The sequence below is a fragment of the Microcebus murinus genome, chromosome 13, assembly GCF_040939455.1.
Source record: "Microcebus murinus isolate Inina chromosome 13, M.murinus_Inina_mat1.0, whole genome shotgun sequence".
Lineage (NCBI taxonomy): Eukaryota > Metazoa > Chordata > Mammalia > Primates > Cheirogaleidae > Microcebus > Microcebus murinus.
Genome location: NC_134116.1, coordinates 21,751,859 through 21,769,845, shown reverse-complemented (window position 1 = coordinate 21,769,845; position 17,987 = coordinate 21,751,859). Strand labels below are relative to the sequence as shown.

The 17,987-nt window shown below is 37.1% G+C and overlaps 1 protein-coding gene across 1 annotated transcript in view; it reads left to right on the top strand.

The window, feature by feature from the left end:
• The first annotated feature begins 104 nt into the window (after window positions 1–104).
• Window positions 105–17,987, top strand: part of GPR180 (G protein-coupled receptor 180) — a 29,565-nt gene continuing 11,682 nt past the window's right edge. Inside the window, exons 1-3 of the mRNA XM_020290267.2 lie at window positions 105–319; window positions 3,149–3,307; window positions 11,001–11,201. Coding sequence (XP_020145856.1) covers window positions 175–319; window positions 3,149–3,307; window positions 11,001–11,201 — 505 coding nt within the window. The 5' untranslated portion in view covers window positions 105–174. The remainder of the gene's footprint in view (window positions 320–3,148; window positions 3,308–11,000; window positions 11,202–17,987) is intronic.

Genomic DNA, 17,987 nt, shown 5'->3' with positions numbered 1-17,987 from the left:
ACTTCGGCCCCTCATTGGTGAATATCGTTGGCTCGTGGCGGAGGAGCCCGCTTCATTGGCTCTCAGTCTCCTAGGGGCGGGTCCGCGGTGCCGACCCCGCCCTCCAGCTGCCGACGTGGGGCCGGCAGTGCTGGCGGATAGGGACCCTGTGTCCGCCCGGAGGGTGAGGCGGGCATGGGGGGGCTGCGGCTCCTGGCGGTGGCCCTCACGTGCTGCTGGTGGCCGCAGGGCGGCCAGGCTAAGACCCTGCGGGGCAGCTTCAGCAGCGCCGCGGCCCGAGACGCTCAGGGCCAGAGCATCGGCCACTTCGAGTTCCACGGTAGGTCGGCCTGGGGGCGGGGAGGGGGAGGAAGGCGCGCGGGCCCATCCTGCCGGCCGGCCCCGGGCCGCTCCTCCCCGCCTCCCGGGGGAGGCCTGGAGCCGGCGGCACCCGGCCCCGCCCCGCCACGCCACTCCGGGCTAGGCCGGCGGCTTCACCGGCCTCACCTGGACTTCCAGCGTTGCCGCAGCCCTCTCCCCCCAGCATCTGCCCGGCATCGTGGGACGCATCTATTGCCAACCTCACTGTTGCTGCTTCCCAGACCCTTGGCAGCAGCCTCTCGCGATTAGTGATTGCATTCTGCGCCCGAAAGCCCGTCTCCACAGCCCCCACCCTCCCCGTGCAAATATACAAATAACTGGTCTGCTGCGGCTTTCAAGATCCTTGCCCCGAAGCATGTTTGCTCCCTCCTGTCTCCACCAGATTACATACGCCGAGGTGTACTGTAGTTTCGAGTGAATTTAAGCTCAGGAACTTAGAGTTCCTGTTTCTTTTTGTTTTTAAGATCAATTTGATAAAGACCTACTTGGAGCAGAAGTGTTCTGGAAACCAAGTAAAACATCTGGTAATATAGTTGTCATTACTGACAGTTCGGTTACTTGGCCACTAGTGCGGTAATTTACTAGACCATGAGGCCTAGAATGAAGTTGATGGAAATGCGTGTAAGTAGCATCCTGGAAGCTTCTGAGAGCAGAGCTGCATTTGATCTTACCTTTTGTTCTCCCTCAAAAATCAATAATTATTCCTTCACTGAATGAATTCGCAGTCTATTCTAATTTGGTCTCATTTGTTTATACTGTAAAATTTAAATGGTTTTCTTGGTACATCCTCTTGGTACTCTTAATTTGATGAGCACTAGAGTTCAAAAAATGATTTACCTTGATTAGTTTAGGATCGTTGCTTTATAAAGTCTTTAGTATTGGAAGATGCGACTGTGAAGATCATAATATTGGCCTAGAAAGGATTCTTAGAAGATGATATAAACCAGAAGCTATTTTGGGGTGGAAAAGGAGTTTAAAGTTTTGAGAAATTACAGAATTGATGGTATAAAGGAAGGGGAACCTGATTTTTTTTTTTTAAATCTGAAGTTTTTAAGGTAGCTGAGAAAAAGAGTATAATCCAGTTTTTCAAAATCTAATGTGGACCATCCCTTCATTGGATGAATGAAGAAGAAATACTAGACACATTTTTGTTTTTTGGTCAAATTTTCAGTTTCTTTACTGGCTATACGTTGAGTATAGACAGTGATAGTAATGTCACTACAATAAATGGCACAATCTGGACAGTGCTGGAAGATTTGGGATGTGTAGAAGCTGTGACATATTCATGATCATCAGGGAGACTTAAACAACCTGATAGTCCATGATTACCTGGTAAACATACAGGAGAAACATGTACTAAGTCCAGATTTCTCAAGACAAATTGGGGAAGGGTGCTTTAAGTATATTCATTTTCTCTCCTGTCGTATATGTATGTTTTACATATATATTAAAGCACACACTTGTACATACACAAATATATTTACATAATATTTACTTACCAATTTTCAGTGAATTCCACATCTGTAAAATAATAATATCAAAACTACGCTGAAAGAATGACCTCTAGCTCAGAATGCAATTTAAGGTGTTAATAGGGTTTTAGAGTCACTTTTAAGACTTCATAATTAATAATATAATCAATTTATATAGGAGACTTAGACATTCTTTGATGTGTACTATACCTTTAAATTTATTTAAAGTGTTTAATCAAAGTGAAAATTATAGTAACAAAATAAAAAGCAAAATCCAGGAGAATAGAAGATCTTAAAATGAGAGATGAAGAACAGTCTCCTGCTTCACCTCTCCCCACCCAGAATTCCTTTCCCCGGAAGCCGCTACTTTGCCATTTCTCTTCTGGGCCTTAAATGTAGTTGGTGTGTGTAGCCAGGCTTATTCTGTGTGAATCTTACAACATATATTGTTGTGAAAGTTCTTTTGTAAAAGTCACAGATGTCAAATTCTGTTTCAGATGTAAAATGTCTACCCCAAAACACATTCATTTAAACTTTCTTGCTATTGCTATGCTTATTTTTTATATTAAAAGTATAAGGTAATATTAACAGCTATGTTATATTAAAAAACAAAACAGGCCGGGCGCGGTGGCTCACGCCTGTAATCCTAGCTCTCTGGGAGGCCGAGGTGGGCGGATTGCTAGAGGTCAGGAGTTCGAAACCAGCCTGAGCAAGAGCAAGACCCCGTCTCTACTATAAATAGAAAGAAATTAATTGGCCAAATAATATATATAGAAAAAATTAGCCGGGCATGGTGGCGCATGCCTGTAGTCCCAGCCACTTGGGAGGCTGAAGCAGAAGGATTGCTTGAGCCCAGGAGTTTGAGGTTGCTGTGAGCTAGGCTGATGCCATGGCACTCATTCTAGCCTAGGCAACAAAGCGAGACTCTGTCTAAAAAAAAAAAAAAAAAAAAACAAACAAACTTTGGCAAGAAATTTCTATAGATTATGAACAAATATAAAAGACATGGAGTGATTGTAAAATGGGACAATTTTATTACAGTGAATGTCCAGAATAACTCAGATTCTATTTATTCAGTGAAAGGTTATCAGTTATCATGTGAATTGTAAGGAAACATCACACATTAATTTGAATAATCTCTTTAACTTGCATCTGAATGTGATGTTCATTCTTATGTGATTTACCTAGTTAAGTGAGATTTAAGAAAAATTGTGCTTTTTAAATTTCCATTTTGATAAGTATAGGTGTTGGATTGTACTATGATCTCAGTTTCATACAGGACCAAACTAGTTGATAATTTTTGTTTTAATGTCAAGGTGACCATGCTCTTCTGTGTGTCAGAATCAACAACATAGCAGTAGCTGTTGGAAAAGAAGCTAAACTCTACCTGTTCCAAGCCCAGGAATGGCTAAAACTGCAGGAGAGCAGTCAAGCTTATAGCTGTAGTGAAAAATTATCCAAAGCTCAGTTGACAAGTGAGTATATCCTTTTTTCTTTGTTCATTAGATGTGGGTTTTTTTCCTCCTTATTGTTGAGGTATTGCATAGTATATACATACCAAGACCTTTCAAGACAGTATGTATCATATTGTAATGATACTTTGTCTAGTACATTTTAAGCTGAATTTTAAGGAAACTATTTCCTTGTTTAAAAGATAGAATGCCTTTTCACCCCCTTACCATTCACATTTTTGGAAAAATATCTGGGTAATTTATAAAGGAATCCTTTCCTTCATTCAGACTCTTTTTATTTTCTTTCTCTTTTTTTTCTTTTGAGACAGAGTCTTACTCTGTTACCTGGGCTAGAGTGCTATGGCATCAACATAGCCTATATGTTGAGTGCTATAGCCTCAAATTCCTGGGCTCAAGCAATCCTTCTGTTTCAGCCTCCCGAGTAGTTGGGACTATAGGTACACACCACCATGCCCAGCTAATTTTTTCTATTTTTAGTTGCTCAGCTAATTTTTTTTTCCATTTTTAGCAGAGACAGGGGTCTTGCTTTTTGCTCAGGCAGGTTAGGAACTCCTGATCTCAAGCGATCCTCCTACCTTGGCCTCTCAGAGTGCTAGGATTACAGGCATGAGCCACCATGCCTAGCGCATTCAAACTCTTTTTTTTTTTTTTTTTTTTTTTTTGAGACAGAGTCTCGCTTTGTTGCCCAGGCTAGAGTGAGTGCCGTGGCGTCCTAGCTCACAGCAACCTCAAACTCCTGGGCTCGAGTGATCCTTCTGCCTCAGCCTCCCGGGTAGCTGGGACTACAGGCATGCGCCACCATGCCCGGCTAATTTTTTTTTATATATATATCAGTTGGCCAATTAATTTCTTTCTATTTATAGTAGAGACGGGGTCTCGCTCTTGCTCAGGCTGGTTTTGAACTCCTGACCTTGAGCAATCCGCCCGCCTCGGCCTCCCAAGAGCTAGGATTACAGGCGTGAGCCACAGCGCCCGGCCTCGCATTCAAACTCTTTACAATTTGTATAATTCATGCCAATATTCAGATATGTTTTAACCTAGTGGCAGCATGGAGTGAATAATAACATGTCAAATGCTTGTTATCTGCCAGCACTGAGCTAAACACTAAAAATGTATTATCTCAGTTAATTATATAATTCAGCCCAAGTGAAGCTGTTTTACAGCATGTCATTGGAATATGACACTTAGTCACATGTGACAAAATATGTCACTTTGGGATATAACAGTGCCACATCATTTGTAAACCTCTGGGTTTGCCTCTAGAGAGGCTTTACTTTTTTTTATCGTAGTCTGGTGGCTTAAATCCATGATCTCAATCATTCTCATCAGCATTAATCCATGCGTTAGGATGTTGGCCATCCAGAGTAAGTACACATCTTTTGTAATACAGAAATGAAGAACATGTGCCATTCTACCCATTTTATCTCTTGGAAGTTAATTGGTTGTAGGAGACATTAGGAATTTGAAGAATCCATGAGAAAAAAATAGGAATTATCCCTCTTCCCTTTTTTCCCTTATTATTTAGAGATTCATCCATACCTAGAACACAGTAGGCTCTTCTTTTTTTTTTTTTTTTTTTTTTTTTTTTTTTTTTTTTTAAAAAGGGAAAGTGCTGGTAAGTAGGCTCTTCTTTTAGCCTCGTCAAGTAAAACACTCCCATTTCTAAGCATCTAGTCTTGATCTTAGCAGCTGCTTGCTTCCCTCATAATGCAGCTAGCCAGAACAGAGGTAAAAGTAGTGGTCCCTAATCCTTGTTACTCATTTGGGAGATCTTTTATCCATATATGTGAGATGACATTGACAGTATGCTGAAGAGGTTCTGAATGATTGGATTCAGATATCAAAGAGACAGTTACCTAAAGTTATTTACTTTAACCCTGAATTTCAGAACTTATCTGGACAATTTGTGCAAATGCTCATTATTAGTTATCTTGTTCTTTTTGTACCAATTTGCTTATCTAAGTGTTACACACATATATAAAAACTCATGTCCTTCAGTTCCCAGTTCTTATAATGTCCAAACCAAACTCACTGTCTTCTCCATCCAAGCAAGCCTGGTCCTTTTCCAGTGTTTCATGTTTCACGAACTAGCACCTCCATCCATCCAGTAAACAAGCAAGAAACCAAGAAGTCTTCTAACACTCCCATTTTTAACCTTTCTATCCCTTTCCAATCTATTAGTAAGTCTTGGGGTTTTACTTCTAAATATCCCTTGAATTCATCTACTTTTCTTCCTCTCTATCCCCACCATGTTATTCCAAGCTGCCATAGTCTCTTGACTGCTATTTTTTTTTCTTTCAATTGGCCTCTTCTTTATTTGTCCCCTACCTGGCCACTCTACAGCCACTCTGGTCCCACTTCTATAACCAGATCTTTCTAAACAGCAGATTTGGTCATGTTACATTCACTTCCTCATCATATCCTTAAAATACTTGCGTGGTTTCCCACTGCTCTTAGGACAAAGACTGGCTTCCGTAACCTGATCAGCGAAGCTGCCATAGGCTGGCTGCTGCTTATCCCTCCAGCTTCATCTCACAGCATTTCCCCCTCCCCCATCATTTCCCCCTCCCCATCATTTCCCCCTCCCCCATCATTTTATATGTAGCGCTAAATTTATTTTCAGTGCTACTCTGGGCCTTGGCACAGGCTTTTCTTCTTTGGCTTCCCCTTTTTGGCTCCTCCCCCCACTAATTTAACACCTTAGTTTTTATACCCTCTAGCATTCCTGCACAGCACTTATCATAGTCACCACTTTATATTTTATTTAAGTGTTGTAAAATCTATCAGTGAGAACAGTAGGGCGCTTTGGTCTGTTCATTCACTCATTTATTCCCCGAGCACTTCCCTTGTTTCATGTATTATGCTAGGCACTGATGATGGATCAGTGACAAAATGCTGGCACTCTGTCAGTCCTTAAAGCAAGTGGGGATGACAGAAATGAATCATATCAATGTGAAAATATGGGAAATTGCAATCGTGGCAAGTACTATGAGTGCTACTTACGTGGTACCATGAGAATGAGAATTTATGATACTCTAGTACTTAGTTAAGTATTTACTAAGTATCTGTAGAATGAATAGTCATGGAGCTTAGTGCTTGAGGGCTTTTGGTTGGTAGGTTGTTTGCTTTTTGTGTTTGGCACCTTAAAGACTTTTTCTGTCTCCAGTGAAAACTTATCAGTCAGTTTAAAGCTTTGAGCTATAAGAATATCTATTTGCTTTCTTGTATCACACGATCAATATTATATTCTATATACACTTGTAAAAACATCATTTTTGTGTCAGTTGTATTCCTGCATTCTCAGAGCTTCTGTACATCAGGAGAACTTCTGTACAGCATGGTACAATGGAAAGGCCACAAAGCAGAATCACTGCTACTAATTTGTAACAAGATCTTGTTATTTTTGAGTCTCACTTCACTTACCTGTATAAGAAACTTGGACTAGGTTTCTCTAAAGTTCCTGACAGTCCTAAAATGCTGTGATTCTAATTATAACTCTTTTGGATGGAGTTATTTATATATAGGACTATAACTTAGTGAAAACTCTTGCTGTTGTTCTTTTTCTGTTTTCCCTTTGCCTTCTGTAGTCTATCAAATACAGGGATATCCTTTGAAATTATGGAATGGAAGATATCGGGAAACAGAAATTTTAGAGGAATGAAGGTTGTTTTGTTAAATTTTTTTTTTTTTAATTATTTTTTTTATTTTGGTATATTATGGGGGTACAGATTTTAAGGTTTCAATAAATGCCCATTTCCCCCCTCCCCCCAAAAGTCTGAGTCTCCATCATGACCATCCCCCAGATGGTGCACATCTCACTCACTATGTATGTATATACCCGCCCCCCTCCCCCCTCCCACCTGCCCAATACCCTATTACTGTAGCACCTATGTGTCCACTTAGGTGCTACTCAGTTAATACCAGTTTGCTGGAGAATATATCTGGTGCTTGTTTTTCCATTCTTGGGATACTTCACTTAGTTGTTTTGTTAAATTTTGAGGCCTGAAATAAAGTTGTGATTTCTATATGTTTTCTATATATTTCACCAATTTTTTTCCCAATAACAAAATCCAAATCTTAAGAAAATATATCTTTAACCTTTATATATTTGTTGTCATTTTTATAGTATGTTGTTATTCAGGAGTTTAAGTGCATTGAAACAAAAAACATGTCCTAAAATTCATTATAGCATAATAGTACCACTTATTTAAAAATAATTCCTTGTAGGAAGTACATTTCCTGGCTATTAATGAGACTTTTAAGAATGAACAGTTTTTCTCCTATTTGGTCATGAACTCATTAACTATGCCCAGCTTCTATGTAAAAACCTCACTGCTGCTCTGCACTATGAAAAGGCTACAGATTTGAAAAATCTCATAGTGTCAAATGTTGACTTTCCCAATTAATGTTTGAGAAGTTATTTTTCAGTCTTCCTTTGTTCTCTAATATCATAAAACATATTTGAAAAAATACTAACAACTACTTTGTAGGTTTTTTAAAGCAAGCAAACAAGACATTTAAATGATGAGCTTATGTTTCTATCTAAAAAAATTTAACAGGGAGATTCAGAGTAATTTGCTATCACATTACAAGAGCTAAATATAACATTGGATATAAAACATTTCAGGATTGTCTTTTTACATCTTATGCATATAATTCCTTTTGTATGTTTGGTATATTTTATAAATCATTTAAAGGTGTTAGTATTTTATTATTGTGTGTTTTGGTTAACATTATTTCCTTTTATAATATGATTGGGCAATTAGCTATTCAACACCATTCTCTGCAATTCAAGTTCTGTTGATATTTGAGGTACTAATTACTCCAGTATAGAATGTGCATGCTGTGCTGTAGTCTTTTGTCTCAAAAACAATGAACACACAGTTTTGTCAAGAGGCTTGCTTTCTAGGCTTGCTGAAAAAGACAGCAAGACAAAACCTAAAGGCCGGTATCACTTTATGAAGCATACTTTTGTTTCTTTTTGATGTAAATCCACATAATTTAAAATGAAACATAAAAGGTGTATTGGTGAAAATATAATGGTTAATTTTTATATTGTTTTATCTAAGAGAAAAATTGCAAGTGGTACAATGGCAACACAGCAGAGCCTTTACATAATGAGGTCCAGATTATGTAACTGTAAGCTGCATGTTTAAATAGCCTTATTTATTTCTGAACTATTTATTGATCATATATTAAATTCTTATTAATGATCTTCAAATATTTAACAGAAACTAGAATCTTCGCTATATTTTTCCAGAAACTTTACAGTAAAAAATTAATATACATGTCAGCTAACTTACAATAGCCAAAAAAGCAATGCTGTGGGTATTGCTAATCAAATCCTCTTGTTCAGTTTAACTGCTACTGAATGAAATTTCCAGTTGAACAGTCCAACTTCTCAAAATTTTAATCCTGGGTAGATACATCTGTATCTTATTTATAAATAACATTTTCCCAACTTTCTATTAGGAAAATTTTCAAACATACACAGAGGTTGAAAGTATAGTCCAACTAGCATCTGTATATCCTATGTTTAGATTCAATAATTGTTAATATTTTCTTATATTTGCTTTATGTTTGTATGTGGATGAATTTTGTTTTTAATTGAACCATATGAAAATAAGCAGGTGTCATGAACAGTTCACCCCTCCATACTTAAGAATACATCTTCTAAGAGTAAAGACATTCATCTGCATAAGCACAATATCATTATTACACGTAAGAAAATGAACAATTTCATAATGTCCTCTAAAATCTATTCCATACACAAATTCTCAGTTACCTCAAGAAATGTCTTTTATTTTTTATGAATTTTTTTCCTACAGTTCAGAGAAAGATGAAAACTAATTTGTCCTTAAATATTGGCATATTGTGGGGGGAATCTAAGTTGGGAATTGAGCCCATCATAATCTTATATTTTAAAAAGACTCGTCCGGGCGCATTGGCTCACGCCTGTAATCCTAGCTCTCTGGGAGGCCGAGGCGGGAGGATTGCTCGAGGTCAGGAGTTCGAAACCAGCTGTGCAAGAACGAGACCCGTGTCTACTATAAATAGAAAGAAATTAATTGGCCAACTAATATATATAGAAAAAATTACCCAGGCATGGTGGCACATGCCTGAAGTCCCAGCTACTCGGGAGGCTGAGGCAGGAGGATTGCTTGAGCCCAGGAGTTTGAGGTTACTGTGAGCTAGGCTAACGCCACGGCACTCATTCTAGCCTGCGCTACAAAATGAGACTCTGTCTCAAAAAAAAAAAAGACTCTACTTTGTATAGGATCATATTTTAGGATTTTCATGTACTGTCTCATTTGCTTCTCACAAGAACTCTAAGCTAGATAGGGCATATATCTCTATTTTGCTATTGAAGAAACAGATTTAGAGAGGTTTTAATTTATTTTCTGAGTCCCAAGGTCAAGACTTACTCTTCTAACTCTATTATTACTCTTTTCATCATACCTAATATTTGAGACACTTCTCTCCTACAGCTTCATGATAGCATTAGTCAGTGCCTGTTAGGCCGGGATCATACTTTTAGATCTTGAAGGGATCTTAGACATCATTTTGTGTTTCTTAAGAGGAGGTGTTCATTGGCATTTTAGGAGGAACAGTTCTTTGTTGTGTGACTTTGTTTGTTTGTTGTTTGCCTTTGTTGTGTGATGTGTGTTGTGTGATCTGTGTTGTTGCTTGCGGTTTAGCACAGCTGCCTTCCAAGTATCTAAACAGCTATTGTGACAACAAAACTGTCCCCACACATTTTCAAACACCCTGGAGGGGAGCAGATTACCCTGGGTTGAAACCACTCGTTAGTATAAACCACCTTTTTTTAAAGAAAAGAAAAGGAGAATTAACATTTATTTAGCTTCTACTCTATGACACATACCATCCTAGGGGACTCAAATAACTTAGTCCTTGCATCAACTCTTTGCTGTAGGTAGTATTTTCATTTACAGATAAAGAAAGTGAGAGTCACTGGTTATATAACTTGCCCACGTCACATAGCAGATAAGTGTTAAAGCCAGAATTCATATCTGTATGATACCAGCATTCATGAGTCTCCCCTGCTACCCCACGTACTGTATCATACTACCTTCTGTGGACCTGATCTAGTATAATAACTTTTATATTCCTGTAATTTCTGTTTTTCTGCTTTTAGTACCTTTTTTAAGAATAACCAATCAGAAAAAGATTTTAGAAAATCTCTTGAAAGTATTTGTCAGCGGTAGTTTTTAGATATAATGATTTTTTAAGTTGAATGCTCCATTTTTAAATTTAATTCAAATGACTGTCAAAAATGTTGCTATGATTGTTACATTGTGAATGTACTTACACTTAAAAATGGTTAAAATGATAAATTTAGCATTGTGTATATTTTACCACAATAATCTTTTTTTAATGTCATTAACATACTTGGAAACTGTGAAAATATTTAAAATTCAAAGTGTTAGTGAAACTATTCTACTCATTTGTGGCATTTCATAGTAGTACTTTTATAGTGATTTCTTTGGCTAAAAGAATCATTTTTATCTATTTTACAATTTATAATACTTATTCCGGTACTACACCAGGGTTTGGATTTCTGAGGCAGTAAGAATTAAGCAAAAGGGTAGTCTAACCTGAAATTGATTATATGACTAAAACAATGGACACATTTGAGAATTTTTCTATGAAAGGTGCTGTTTGTTTCTCTTTAAAGTGGCCATGAACCAGACTGAACATAATCTGACAGTGTCCCAGATTCCTTCTCCACAAACGTGGCATGTGTTTTATGCAGACAAGTATACGTGCAAAGATGACAAGGAGAAATCTCAGGTGGAAGATATCCCATTTGAAATGGTATTACTAAACCCAGATGCTGAAGGGAATCCATTTAATCATTTTGGTGCTGGAGAATCTGGTAAGAATATTTATTTAAATATATTTTCAATACAGGAAAAGATTTATGCACAAATATCCTCATGTACTCTTAGAATATTAAAAATTAAAAACCTATGTGTCGGCTGGGTGCAGTGACTCATGCCTGTAATCCTAGCACTCTGGGAGGCCAAGGCTGGCGGATCGTTTGAGATCAGCCTGAGCAAGAGCGAGACCCCGTCTCTACCAAAAATAGAAAAAATTAGCCGGGCATGGTGGCACATGCCTGTAGTTCCAGCTACTCGGGAGGTTGAAGCAGAAGGATCACTTGAGCCCAGGAGTTTGAGGTTGCTGTGAGCTAGGCCGACACCATGGCACTATAGCTGGGCAACAGAGCAAAACTCTGATTAAAAAAAAAAAAAAGAAAAAAGGTGCTCTACCAGTGACCTCTAGCCTGGGAAACACAGTGAGATTCTGTCACAAAAGCAAAACAAAACAAAAAACCTATGTGTCCAAAGGTAGGGAAATAGTTAAGTGAATCTTTTTATAGCATTTTGATAGCTGCTAAAAGTGAAAAAAAGGAGAACACTAAATTTTATATTGCATGATTTCAAGTGTATTAAAAAATGTAGAGAATAAAAAACAGAAGTGCAAAAAATAAAACAGGTTGTTTTCATATAGAGTTGTGTAGAGTTGTGTAGTTTTTAATTTCTTCTATACCTTCTAAATTTTTTGTTGTATTTATGATAACTTAGCATTATTTTTATAAACAAAAATGGTAATACATTGAGCAATATAAATTGATAACTGAACAATTAACTGGGATTAGAAACTGAACACCTTTGTATGGCTGACTCTTCGTTAGATTGTTTGAATAGATTTAGGGATTGCTTCACTGATGCTGAACAACCATTTAGGAATGGTCAGAGTGCTTGCTGGATCAGGAATGCTTTCTGGAATCAAATTTACTCCCATAAAATATTTCATCAAAATTTTAGGTGACTATGTCCTACCCTACTGAATGAAGTGAGATTCCTAATCCCAACAGAAATGAATGACTTCTTATGTTCATGATAAACATTCTATAAAATATAACAGATTTCTAAAACCATAGATTCTAGAGTAAAAAAACAAAAAAAAACAAAAAAAAAATATAACAGATTTGTAAATTAACATGGCAGAGTAAGGATTTGCAGGCCATCTGTCAAAGAAAAGGGTTAAGGGTTTACCTTTTCATGAGTTCATTGCCGTTTGAAAAAGCCAATCTGCTTAAAGAAAAATTCAATTCCATTACATCTCATTGGCCATAAAGGGGGGTAGGTGGAGGTGAGGCAGAAGTGAGGCCACATTAGACTGAACCAATTGTTTAGTTCAAAGTTTAAACCTGTCATAGCTAGGAAAGTAACTCCAGTAGAATGTGTTATAGACAGTAGGTCACAAACAACAATGTATTAAGAGATAAATAACAAATAACAATGTATTAAGGGATAAACTTTGTTTCATATCCTTTGGTTTGAAAAACTGTATACATAATGACAGAATGGGATACTAAATGTTTTTAAAGTAGTAATTTTAAAAGTTCTTTCTATAAAGGAAATGACGTAGTGTAAGCTAGTCAAGTTGTTTTTCAATGCAGATGAATGTAAATTATAGAAATTTCACTAATGATACCTTAGACCAGTCAAGATCATTGTTAGAAGTTAATTTAATCCTGCCATTTCCTTAATCTTTATAAAAGATGTTGACATTTTGCTGTATTTTGAAAAGAAATTGATGGAACCCAGGACTACTGATAGCATTGGATGGATGGTTGTACTAAATTGCTTTTAAGGTCCTTTTTAACTGTAAGACTTCATTATTTCATATAACACTTATTTTTAGGACTAGTCAGGGCTCACCAGGAGGTAATGCTCTGCTATTGTCCCTGCACGTGCAAACTCTGCTACCTCTAGTGGAGTCCAGACCTACTAGCCCTTTCCCTTCCTGCCTGCCAGGCTATAGTCCAGGCGTCCTCAAACTACGGCCCACGGGCCACATGTGACCAACCGAGAACATTTATCCGGCCCGCCAGGCGTTTTTTGCCACCGCTGCCTGTCCTGCTTAGTAGCCAACTCGTACCGGGCCCACAGTGCGCATGTGTGGAATGTGCACGCAGCACCAGTGGCCCTCCAACGGTCTGAGGGACAGTGAACTGGCCGCCTGTCTAAAAACTTTGAGGACCCCTGCTATAGTCCTTTGGCTCAAGAGGTTGCTTTATTGTGTGGCTCCATATGACTCTTCTGGATCACAATCAACTTTTTCTTGCCTCCTTATCCAGGCTCCCATTTCTGTCTCCTTCCTCATCCCGTTTGGCATGTGAACTTTGACCCCAAGCCATAAATGATCACATTTGTGCTCTGTGTGTTACTTAGGCCACTGAGTGCCAGTCACACCCTGCCTTGTCTTGAACCTTGCCCACATCTTCTAATGTTTTCCTCAACATCCTGGATCATGGCTAGCTTTTCTTTAGGATTCACACTAACCGTCCTGACTCCTTCTGACCTACCTTTTCCTGATTTTGTGACTGATTTTGATTTGATGCTTGCTATTCTGTCTAAAAGCTGTCTTTTTTATACAAAAATGGGGAAAGTCACATTGGTTATATCACTGACAATATTTAAACAAGGCGCAAAACCTCACTTTAATTTTATGTACTTTAATTAAGCATGATATTCTGTGCAAAGCTAACCTGTGAAATTAAAGTATTAAAAAGTGCCAGAAGTACCCCAAAGTATCGAGCATTGTTACGTGGCTTCCTTAATTCCTAATGATCACATCATTTTATTAATTAAAATGCCTAAACGCCTTTGTAATTCTACATTGAAGTATATAAATCAGTGGCTCTCAACCCATGATTATGTATGCATCTGAAGAGGTTTTTAAAAAAATCCAGGTGTTCATACCCAGAGACTCAGATTTGGTTTGGAGTGGTAGCTAATCAAAGCTCTGAAATTGATGCTAATGTGTGCAACCACTGGCTAAAAGTCCATATTCCACATTGTTTCAATAATATGTGGTTTTAAAATAGAGTCTTAAGAGTGATCCTTCCTATTATACATCCTCAGGTATGGAATTTGTTTCCAGGGAATAGTCTTCATTTAGTTCATTTTAGAAACTTCTGCTAGTTTGTCTAATTTTCTGCTCCAAATAGGAAAAATTGATTTGCTATGCTTTTTACTGAGAATTGACTGTTACCATGTATCTAAGAGGTTCGCGTTAGAATAACCTACTGCAAATAGCTGCAATTAATGTTACATGTTATTCTGGTTAAATTTTATAATTTGTTTTCTTTCAAACCAATTATATATTTTATATCTACCAGACTTTAGTTAATCCTCTATTTTACAGAGTTGGTCTAGATTTAAAAAACAAACTAAAGCAAGTTGATGCCATTTGACAAAGAACTAAATAGGAATATAATACTTTATGGTAGAATAAAATAAAACTGCTTCTTAAAAGAATTAGAAGCCTTGTTAACTATATTTGTGCTCTTGTTAGAGACCAAAAGAATACCAAGAATCCTGAGAACATTATTACGTAAAGACATATAGACTGGTATTCATTGGAATAATATTACAGGCTATGCAACATCTGCTATCTCAGTGTTTTTAGGATTCCAGCAGATAAGTTCATTCTTCTGTCCCTTTTTTCCTCTCTATCCCAGAAGATAAAGGGTTGGATCTTCCATATAGCCCTCATAACATGTTGGAATGTTTTGGGCTTAAAATAACAGAACCCCTAATGCAAGTGGTATAGACAACAATGAAATGAATTATCTCACACAACAAGAAGTCTCCAGGTTTCCCCAAGGTGGTTTATTTAGAATTTCCCTACCCTTCTGTCCTCAGACTGTCAGCTTTGTCCTTCAAGTTCAAAGTTATTACAGCTGCAGCAATTCAGTATCTCTTCTTAAAGGGAAGGGACTCTTTCCTAAAAGCTCCCTATTTCATTTCATTTGCCAGAACTGGGCCACATGCCTTTGCTACACAGCATCATAAGAGAAATATAAATTAAGATGAAAGAAAGAAGAAATGACAGATGAAAGAAATCTGTCAAAAGGGTTAGGTTTACCTCTTAAGTGGCAAGGCAATTAGCATTTCTGGTTAATTTAGACTAAGCAGGATATATCTTGAGACACTTGAGGGTGGGAGATCATTGGGACTTTGAGGCAAGGATCATGGGTAGGCAGGAATGTCTGGTACTGCCCCGTGACCTAAGAACTCTTGCCCTTACTCTCTTCTCCTCTCCCATCATTTTGCTGGTGCTGAATTTATGGAGTTTGTCCTCTAAGTTTTCTTTCTACTTAATTTTGCCAATGCTTCTTCCTTTAAGCTTGCTTTAAAATCTGCACATTTCCTTATAGCATAAGTGTTTACCACCTGTTGCGTGCTCAAAAATACATTCAAGAGTATTTTTCTTCTTTAGTATATATTAAGTTTAGGTAAGACTTAACACTTAGTTTCTACATATTTTAAAATTAGATTTTAATTTCAAAGTGAACAAACACATATTGCTTTCCCGTGAATGCTAATGGCAGAACAAATATTAAATTGGTAGTTGAAGAGAAAAAACAGGGAGACTTTTAGAGATGATTTATTTAAAAGAACACTTTAAAAGAGTAAAGAACCAGCATTTTATCTTTAAAGTTACATTCAAGGTAAGAATCATTTACCTAAAATTCAGTGAACAAAGTGTGGGACAAATGTCTTAGTTCAGTTCATTTAATATATTACCTCAATGAAATAATTTTTTATTGGTTATAATGTTAGCTTTTTTTGGAAGATACATTTAACCTTGAATAATCCTAAAGCATTTTTTTTTGCTGGTAATCTGTCTTCTTTTCAGAAGTCCTTTCCGTCTACATTATTCTGATTCCTCAGTAAATAGTCTGAGGATTTTCTTTTCATGGTGGATTTATAACGTAATAGGGTCTGAAACTTTATCCTGTAATGAATATTCTGTAAAATATTATAAATAAATAAAACTTTAAATAGAATGCCATCTTTAATTCCTTAATACTAAGAAGGAAAGATAAGAACTAAGATTCAAACCACAGAATGCATAAGGAATTTTACTGACCCACAGTTGTTAATATGTTGAGCATTTGTATTTTCTGTCTTGTTCCAGCACTATAATAATCTCAGGATTATTATGCCATTATTTCTAAAGCTGAAATATTTTTCTATGTAAGGAGTTTTAAAAGAAAGTATGGTCCTTCCATTATTTGGTCTTCCCTTCCCTAAAGTCTAAATGTGCTTTTTCATCTGCACTTTAAGTGAACTATCAACATTTATATTTGTAGAGCAGGAGAGACACCCAGTGGCCGAAATACTTTTTGCTGCTTTTTTTTTTTCCTTCTAACCATGCCAAAAACATGATTGAACTATTCATTGACTGTTTTTCCTATGATTTGTGTCTTCTGGATTGCTTCTCCAAAATTATTTTCCACATAACAGAAATATTCCCTTCTCTGACTGTTAACTGGAGTTTATCCCGGTGGGAAGCTAGAGCAGGTTCAGTGTTCAAACTGGAGTGGAAGTGATTTTAATTTACACTGTTCATTCACAGACTCAATGGAGGCAGCTTTATTTACACCACTGTCATGGCACTCCAGCGTTAGATAGAATGTAAAAGCCTTAATATTAGGGACTATCGTGAGATTTAATCAGGTAAATGTAAGCCATTAAACTCAAAGCAAGCCTGCTGTTTTATTATAAATACTTTCTGAAATTCCTAAAAAATGAAGACTCAGAAGATTCCAATTTAATGGAAAAAAAGTGATGTTTATCATGAAGTTACATGAAGACTGTATTGAAAAGCTACTAGTAGAGCTGCTATAATAACTGACACCATCTTTAATATGAAATCTGCACATTCTTACTTTGTTCTTTGCCAACCAGCTGCCTTTGCTCACTTAAAACTTTGATTTTATCATGGCTCAGTTTGCCTCCTCTGGCCTGTTCTAACATTAACACCTTTTAAATTCAATGTCTATGGCCTACTTCCTTTCCATGTTTTGTAGTTTGAATTCCAAGAGAGAAGAATATGATTAGTCTAATTTACCTTTGAGTAACATGCTTATGTTGTTTACCACTTGGGTTGGTAGCCATTTGTTTAGATGTTATAGTTTCAGTAGACTCTGGAGTGGACTCCATAGCATAGGATTTTCTTTTTATTAAATAGCAAGAGCCTGAGAAAGTTTACCTCAGATGGGGGCTCAGGACATGACAGGTATTGTAAAGCTTTGTTCCAATGGAAATTCAAGGTAATAGGACATTCCAGAGCTTTTCCCACACATTAACTATATCAGAATCACGCCTAGGGCTTACTAAAACACAGCTTGCTGGGCTTCACTTACAGAGTTTCTGATTTCATAGATCAGAAATTGAGTGGGGCCTAAGAATTAGCATTTATAACAAGTTCTCTGGTGATGCCAGTGGGCCAGAGAGTACATGTGGAGAAGCATTGTCAAAGCATATTTATTATTGACTGAATAAATCCATTCCTGAACTTCTTACAAAAGAAATCCACTTTGAGGATAGAAAAGTATATCTAACTGAATGCTAAAATCATTGTTTTCATTTACTGTTTTCAAATAAAACTGTGATTTTATGGTGAGTCTTTGGGCTTCCCAACCACTGTGCTTTCTTACAGATTGACTTTAATTAGTTTGGTTTAAACTGCCTTCTTATAGTTTAAAATTTTGTCCCAAAGTAGAAAATTGTTTAGGTTTTACCAATTTCCCTTTTTTTCCTCTTATGAAAGTAAATACTGTGTCTCCAATTAAAAA